The 9,039-nt window shown below is 39.0% G+C and overlaps 1 protein-coding gene across 2 annotated transcripts in view; it reads right to left on the bottom strand.

The window, feature by feature from the left end:
* Positions 1 to 487: 487 nt before the first annotated feature.
* Positions 488 to 9,039, bottom strand: part of roraa (RAR-related orphan receptor A, paralog a) — a 191,827-nt gene continuing 183,275 nt past the window's right edge. For both annotated transcript variants that reach the window (XM_006789317.3, XM_006789318.3), the window contains 3 exons: positions 8,217 to 8,327; positions 7,911 to 8,023; positions 488 to 7,511 (listed from right to left, as the gene is read on the bottom strand). In XM_006789317.3, the coding sequence (XP_006789380.1) occupies positions 7,347 to 7,511; positions 7,911 to 8,023; positions 8,217 to 8,327 (389 nt within the window). In that variant the 3' untranslated portion in view covers positions 488 to 7,346. The remainder of the gene's footprint in view (positions 7,512 to 7,910; positions 8,024 to 8,216; positions 8,328 to 9,039) is intronic.

Genomic DNA, 9,039 nt, shown 5'->3' with positions numbered 1-9,039 from the left:
TTAATTAAGTGCATTTGATGAGCCTCTAAACTCCTATGGAAGCAACAAGGGTGCATTTAACTTTGCACAGGCCTGCATAGAGTTCACATGACTGTAAGCACATATAGAAAAACAATCTGAAATGTTGGATATTATTCCACAGTTTTGCAGTTAATAATGCTTAATCAAAATCTAAAATGTATTACATGGAAAACATTTAATGAAAAATGTATAAAGAGTCATTCAATAAAATAATTAATACAAGTGAAATGATTATCCAGATTTCTGGAGAAGCTTCAGATTTTACATTCTTTTAGTCACCACAGATTTATTTGGATCTGGGTATTGTCCACATAATTCAGTCATTAAGAAAAGTTTCTAGTGGAGTGAGGCTCGTCACTCTGATTAAGTAACGGCAGAACGTGCAGTTTAACTTTTCTAGCGTGAGCTGAATACAGAGAGCAGACAACAGGAGACAGATAAACAGCCAGGGAAAAAACAGAGCCCATTACAAGCGGTAAATTTTATTATGGGATAACAGCACATAAAGCACATCTAAAATCGATGTGTCCAATGCACTTTTAATAAAGGTAATATTAAAGGTACAGTTTCTAAGTACAATATAACAACATTCATATTAGAATGAAAAGTATTTAAAAGACAACATTAAATTTCTTATTTTTCTTTACAGCCGTATTTACAAAATGAATCAAAATACTTATTTTCATATTTAAGAATCAGACAAGAAGGAGCAAAACTACGTTTGTGAATAGACTACCTGCTAAAGAGAGTTCAAAAGAGCTGGATAAAAAGGTACATGATCATCTGTCCCCATTTTACATCAGTAGCAAACATGTGACTTAGAAATTTGTGACAACCACACACTAGTTTCGGCTTTTTCCGTAATTTGTACTGCTTTTGCGTGGAAAAAAAAGAAAAGAAGCCACCCTTGCTCCACCCTCCCCCACGCACCCACCCCATTTTCATGTTAAATTACCCCAACAGACCGAGGGCACATTGAACACAGAACATTAAAGAAATCCAGATGTATCGTATGTCTGTTTTACAAACACATACAAATACTTAATATACAATGCATTAGTAAATCTTCCATCCTCAGTGAAATAAAAAGAAGATTTAACACTAACAGAAAATGAAGAAATGTGGACTTTCTGTTAGGTATTTTTTGTTTGTTTAGTTCTTTTTTTTTTTTTTTTTGCTCGACCAGAAAAATCAAAACAATGTGCAGGAGAACACTTCTGTAATATCGTCCGCGAGCATTTGTCGACCAACAAGAAGCGACGTTCCCAGTTATGTTTCCGAAACGACGCGAGGGGTGACGTGTACACTCTAAACAGACCATCTACACATCGGAACCCTTCAACAACAACCCACGCGAAAAAGAATTAACAACACATGAAGAGAGAGAGTTTGAAAAAAACAAAACAAAAACCCAAACATTTTAAGCATGAGCGAGCGACAATTCCCCCTCATGTACAAAATACATTGTCACTTCAGTACACATCTGGAAAAACCACAAAAACAACAACAAAAAAGGACAATCAAAACCATGTATGCATTTTGTTACACCGAGAGGCACTCAGTGTGATACGTCGTGTATTATTGCAAGCATATTCTTACTGATATTTGCTACAGAGTCGAGAGAAAAGAAAAAAGGTCAACTTTGTCTTCAAATGGCAATCCTCTCGTGTACATTTTAACACTTCAGTGTGGTGCAAAAAGGCTTGTGCCATTGGTTCTGGAGAAACCGCTGCTTCAGGATCAGGATAGTCTTAAAATGGGGAATAACAAAAGCATACACCGAGGCTCTGTAAAATGAAATACAAGCACCACTTCCCTGCATCAGGTGAAGAACAATGCAGACACGGGGAGGTAAATAGTATCTTAAAACCTGACAAACTAACTAGCCTCAGTGAGTGTTTTTTTCTTTACAATCACACAAAGGAAAAAGGACAAAAAAATCCAATACTGCTGTTTCAGTTTGAATATTATAATTCTTCCACAAACCAGAAAAGCGACCTTAATAAGCTTGTTAATTCGCAGATACTAGCTTTGCTATAAGTCAGAAGGAAATAAGTGCCTTATCCCAAGTCTAGCACACTGATACAGGTACTGGCTGGGTAATTTTACCACTATCATTTTCATTTTCATTATTATCATTATCATTATCATTATCATTATTCGTTGAGTCCTAATATCAATAATACATTAATATGCGATGAAATCAATGAACTAATAGGGCGGCCTGGCTTAGGAATCAATACTTGGTTCACAAAATTAACTTACCTAGCACCACACATCAGGGCAACACAAAATAAATGTCAGCACGCCCTATCGCTATCAAACTAATCCTAAAGGAGGGAAGCAAAGTAGAAACAGAGTTATCGTACAATATGATGTCATTGATAAACAGATAAATTTTTTTTTTCACTGGGTAGGCCTTAGTAGCAGTATTTTCCTCTTACCCTATACAGACAGAAGTTACAAAGCTACCTTTATACATGTGATCAATAATAATATTAAATATGGTGAATAAACAGCAGAGAATGAGGGAGAGAGAGTGAGAAAATAAGATATACAGCACACAGGCCGTGTCAAGTTCTTAGTTCTCCACCTGGGAACAGAACTGGTCAAATGTACAGATGAAACATAAAAAAAAAAGAGAAAACATCCACAAAATCAACACAAAAATAAAACCGAACCCAATGGCGATAAATAAGAGGTGTATTTACATGCAGATGTTCAAAGACTTATTATGCACAAAAGAATGAAAAATAATACACAGACATATATTATTGCTTGACATTCGATTATGGCTAAAAGTTGCTTTTCATTGTTTTGTCTCGTTATTTTTAAACTATATTCTTAAAACGTAACTTTAATCATAAAGTCTTATCACCTGTGCTTTGGAAAATGGGTTTTGTTAAAATGCGACGACTGACTCACAATTCTGGGCGACACACCGGCAACCTCAAGCGTGACATAACGCCGGTCTTCACAATTTACGGTCGAAGACGCAATCTACAGTGCACATTTTGGCTCGGTTCATTTCAATTTAGGCTTGGACCAACAAACTGATAGCGAAAAAATTTTTCTTTTGAGACCTGTGAATTGTCGAAGGCGTTATGTCATGCTTTTTAAAATCTACAACTATTATGGATGGATCGAGCTCAGCATTCCTCAAAACCTTTTTGCTTCTTTTTTGTTAGAAAATGTAAAAAAAATAAATAAAAAAAAGATCAAAACCTCTTCATCCACATGACCCTGTTCCTCTGTAATTATTAAAGCCTTGTCTGGGTTTTTTTTTTAAAATATTCACATACTGTGAGAACAGACAGACACACACACACGCACACACTATTGCTTTTTACAGACAACAGAGCAGAGACAAAAGGACCAGCACATTTTACTGTATACTATACACTGATTGAATAGCACAAGTAGCATCGATCCCTCGCTTAAAGTGGGATATCTCGAATGAGAATATACAGAAAGACATCACTTTTCAGGCCCGTGTAAAGGCGTAGTTTATAGTTATACACAAGCATCTGTGTGTTTGGTGACCGTTTCCTGCAATCTTCCCTCTATCGGAACCTTAAGAAGATTAAAAAATAGAGTGACGGGGCTTTATTACGTCTTTTTGTTCAGAAAAAGAGGAAACAAAAATCAACTGTATGAATAAAGTCAATTGAAAAAGGATGATGGCTGCACTGTAGAGACCCGTAATTATAACACAAGGCATATTGCTTGTTATACATTGTAGAGCACATTACCAGCTACTCGACTAAAATGAAAAACAAAACAGCACATTTTACGAGATAAGAACCCCTTTTTAGTGGCAGACCTTAGGCTGACCATGTTTGACAGAATATTGTTTACGTGATCACATAACGTTTGAAGAAGAAATAATCTTCAAGAAACAAACAAACAAAATGAAAAGAATTGACAAAGAATCAGCCAAATCTCAATTTTCTCATTATTTTCTGACAAAAAGTTCAGTGTGCTACGCCAAAAAAAACAATAATTAAAAATAAAATAGAAAAAGTTCAGCCAAGCTCCTCTCATCATTTGAGTGCTTTTGAGAGATTTCCAAAAAATCTCATAAATTCACCAAAAAAAACAAAAACAAAATTAATGAAATGCTCCGCGACTCCAGAGGAAAGCGAGCCGTTTCTTCGGTCTACCTGTTACCTCCCTGAGCGTTCGCACCTAATCCTTTTTGCTGCTCTTGCCGGGCCGCCGGGCCTCTCAACACCGGATTGTCTAGCAGTGTTCCAGACTGGGTTTCTTTTGCTTTGAGACTGAGGTTTTCTAGTCGTACAGGGCTTGTGCATATCCAAAATAGCATTGGATCGTTAACAGATATTATTACTTAGGTACAGCATATTTACTAACAACCCAAAACACAACAGATTTAGTATTGCATAAGAATATTTGGTTTCCTAACAAAGAGGGTTATTATTCATAAAGACCCTGATGACACCGTTTTAAACCAAAACAGATTTTTTTTTAAATTATTTTGTGTGCGTGAAAGAAATATGCCGTGTACTGAAAAACTACACTTTGTAAATGCGATGGGGTTTGATGGGTTTTTCTTTTACAAAGAAGATTTGTTTTTATTAATCGACTTGGCTGGAGGCCCTTTAAGGACATCAATAATGTGAAATTCTGAACAACTCTGTGATGAATTTTCAAATCGGAATTTTCAACCACTTCTCATGGAACGTCCCTGAAAAAAAAAAAAAGAACGAACGATAGAAAGAAAAAATATCTACTAAACTATAAATCTAATGAATTCAAACAGAAAAGCACAGAAGAAACTCTTCCCTGAGGGGTGACAGCGCAAGGCATTAACGCCTCGCGCAAATTGCACGGTAGAGGAATGATAGTGTGCAAACAAAAGGAAAACAACAACAAACAAACAAACCAAAAAAAAAGACAAAACAACTGGATTCAATGTTACAGACAGACTGGTGACAGATGTGTTAACATGCTTTGTCGGGTTTCTAAAGGGATATCATTTTTTTCTAGTATTTTCTTTTTTTTTTTGTTCTTTTTTTTTTTTGTTTGTTCTTAACGATTTTTCTAAAAGCCGCTACTGAGATTGCTGGAATGTCTTAGGAATCCATTCTACATTATAGACGAGTAGACTGGAAAAGCGGAAGCAACGACTATTGTTTGGCACATCCAGGGTTGTTTGTTTTTTTTTCTTTTTTCTACCACTTTACTACCACACTGACAAAAAAGACACACTCAACAAAAACAGAAGCACAACAACAAAGCATTCTGAAAATAGCACTTGTCCTACCATTTTTATGCTTCTCCCCTAATCATACGAACAACAGCTAGTCTAATTATTGCAGGGATATAGTTAAGTGCTACCTGACATCTTTTTCTCTCCCTCGTTCTCTTTCGTGAGTTTATTAACCAAAACAAGTTACAAAAATAGAAGCTTTACAACCAGACAAGGCTTTGAATATTCACTTTCCCTTCACTGTTTCTTCTGTGTCCTGTCGTGGCGTTGCCGGGCTGAGACTGCAGTGAGAAGGCAGATAAAGACGCTGAAAATGTTCTTACAGAGGCTCGTAAATGTGCTTTTTAGGTTAGACCCCGGGGTCTCTTGCCATTGGGCTGTTAACTCGCTTGCTGTATCTTTATCTTCCACTAGATGGAACAATTGGATTAGAGACTGCATGTGAGTTTCCCAGTCCAACCACATGGCTATTTGGGTTGATTTATAGCCTTAAAGAAAAATGTACAGATTTTCACAGTACAATGAGAAGCAAATGTTTAGTAAAAAAAAATAAAAATCCCCAAAATCTGTCACCCGAGCACACCTCAGTTTTCTTGTATTTTCAAAAACTTGAAACAGATGCCATGAAATCCAGATCTGTTCACAACAAAAACAAAACATCACCGCGAGGTTGTTTTGTTTTGTTTTTTTGTATTATTTTTTATGTTTGTGCATGCTCCCCTCAGAGGAGTATCACAGCTACATTTTGACAGGCGTCGCACTGGCAGTTGTTGCGAAAACAAGCGACGGAGTGTCTTTAACCTGCCTTCTCATCCACGCCTCTTTTGTTCGCCAACCCGGCAGCCACGCCAGCCACCCTAACAGACATCCCGTACGCTTCCAGTAGACCAGTAACATCTGCAGCTCCCGGGACTAACCTCTGTATCCATGATTCAACTTGTATTTCTTGTGCACATGCAACACATCACTAGGTAAATATACAAGTCTTAAATTAAAGAACGGTGTAAATAAAAGTGCCTTATCAATTCAACAATTAAGAATGGTCTAACTACTAATATCATACATGTTATTTAAAATAGATTCTATAAACATTACTTTTTTCTGTATAGTAAGTACTTATGACCATATACCCTGTAGTACATTATAAAACAGGTGGAATGGACCCTTTTCATTGTATTGGCGCCCTGTGCTTCTCCAGGGCACCTGTCCAGAGAAGGATTAATAGCAGATGGCCTTACATGGTTTCACTATGCAACAATGGTGGATGGAGTCTTTGACAACTTAAATCATTGCGTTTTCATTAGAATTACCAGAATTCTAGGTTTCTTTTTTTTTTCTCTCTCTTTTAAACGATTGTCCACAGAGAGGTGCCGATTGCAACGGCATGCCAATGGAACCTCCCTCGAAGTCGCCGTGAGTTTTCATCCCAAGCACTGCGTCATCCCAAACGATACGGCTTGAGCACAAGAGAAAAGAGGCTGAACTTGACCAAAGTGTGCGCGTTTATCTTTTTTTTTTTGTTGTTGTTGCTGTTGTTGTCACTTTTTCTGCGTAAAAAGGTGACAGGTTTGACCATGGGAAGAAAGCAGAACTGTTACGGGAGTGTAACCTGGGAAATAATACTGATGTGGTCATCCTCTAAATGAAGAGGTCTTCAGCTTTTCTTTTCTTTTTCTTCAAAGGTGTCTCATTAATTGTTCATAATGATTAGAAGCCAGGTGTGCAGATAACAAAAAAACAAGGGAGAATGATAGGGGGTGATGCAGTTAATCAAGTGAAAACAACGACGAATGAAGAGAATTGGGTTAGAAAAGCGCATAAGAGGGTCAAGTTCAACCAAACAGAAATGATTTGTTCCTATCTCCTCTTCATGTCCCGTGGGGTGTCGGGTCCCACAATTCTTACAAAGAGAACTAGATTCAATATGGTAAACCTTGACAATCAACTCCCCAAGCCCTACCCTCCAATGTAAAAGAAGAAGTTGAACAGCGTGCCATCTGTCCGGTCTGGTGTGTGCAGGGCACCAGTAAAGTGTCTCAGATTCCTCCTCCACATTCCCCTACGGTGGGCACACTGGCACCTGGCAGGGTTGCTACCCGTCAACGGGCATGGACTGCTCAAAGTCTGATCCAAACAGCTCCTTGTATAACGGGGGGAAGTGGGCACGCACAATGTCTGGGTATATTGCTTTGAAAGCTGTAAGCTTCTCTGTATGCCTACTGCACAGCGCCCGCAGTGTCGACACTTTGCATATCAACTGTGGAGAGAGAGGAGACAGGCTGTTTAGATTCACAGGGAGGCAAGGACATGGAGCAATGGTAGTGAAAAACATTCCTCCCTACAGTGTATTCCGTCTCACGCAGGGGCAAACAGACTTGTAAATATTGAGACAAGCGCTCAGGCACAAGGAAAACTTGACACTTTATATTAAGGAGCCGGTGTAGCTGATAACAAAGCACATACTGATAAAAGAGGTATTTCATGTCACATTATGAATGTTTCCTCCGAAATCTGGGTTCATTTAATCTACTGGGGTTAAAAATGTTTCAAGGCCAGTGGATAAAGATCCTAAGCAGTGTAAGATTAAATTGCTACAACAGCAGGGAATTCCAGCTTTCGGGGATAACGGATGAAGTGTGTTCTGTATGCACTGTACCTTTGTAAGTATACCGTCCTCTCTGTGGTTCTTCTGCAGGACGTGCTGGAGGGCCAGCTGGATCTTCTGCTGGAGTTTTTCCACCTTCACCTTCTCCTGCAGCCAGGACCGGTCTGGAAGGAAAATAGTCACATCTTTATGTGGCTGTAAAACACATGCGGGGCTCTTCAAAGCCAAACACGATTCTTGCAATGCAAGATTTTAATTATCAGGAAAAAAATAGGACTGCAACAGTGTGTTCATTATTGTGGTGAACGTATGTTTGCCTTCTTTTCCCCCTCTCTTTGCACCGTGAATGACACCTACCAGCAGACATCAACACAAAGGCGGAGAACAGGGCGATCTCATCCTCAGACAGGTGCATAGAACACAAGTTTTTCCCAAACTCGAAGACGGAGCTGATCAAGTCGTCACAGCCTGCCGCAGCAAAGGACAGAGAGAGGGGGCTTAGGATAAGGAAGACCAAAGAACAACATTCACTCTTGATCTTTATTGGGAGAGAGGCACACGGGGAGGGGAGAGGAAAGGGGGAGAAATGAAAAAGAGCGGCGTGCTGACAGCACATGGGAGCGTCTTAAGCAGAACAGGCAATGCTTTTACTGAGTTTTGCCTCCCAGACGAGTCACTTTTGGCAGTTGGGTGGCGTTATGCAAGCCAAAATGAGGTCACTATTGAGGCTTTTAGTTAAATCAATTATCGGAGATAGAGAGAGACAGGCGGATGCCACGGCAGCTCGGGAAGCCCATCACTCTGCCTCCCCCACTGTGGACCTCTCGGCACAGAATTCATAGGACACTGGTATAGTACACACACACACACACATGCTCACTCGTATACAAACACAGCGATAGTGAATGCAAACTCACAATGAGAAACAGAATTCTCCACTTTTTCAGCCACTATGGAATGCATTTCCATTTTTTTTTTTTTTGTCAAAAGGTAGCTGGAAAAATCCACGGTGGGACATCTTAGCAGTAATATGGCAGTCTGACACAAATTCTATTTGCTTTCGCCTGAGATGTTTTATGTCAGGCTATCAATGATAGTTTTGATAGCACTCTCCCTAAAGACACTCCGTCTGGCTTTATTTATTCCACAGTTACAGGAGCCATATGCAGCAGAGCCTCAC

The sequence above is a fragment of the Neolamprologus brichardi genome, chromosome 7 (genome assembly GCF_056152115.1).
Source record: "Neolamprologus brichardi isolate AB-2024 chromosome 7, ASM5615211v1, whole genome shotgun sequence".
In the NCBI taxonomy this organism is placed as follows: Eukaryota; Metazoa; Chordata; class Actinopteri; order Cichliformes; family Cichlidae; genus Neolamprologus; species Neolamprologus brichardi.
This window is presented reverse-complemented; position numbering and strand designations above follow the sequence as displayed.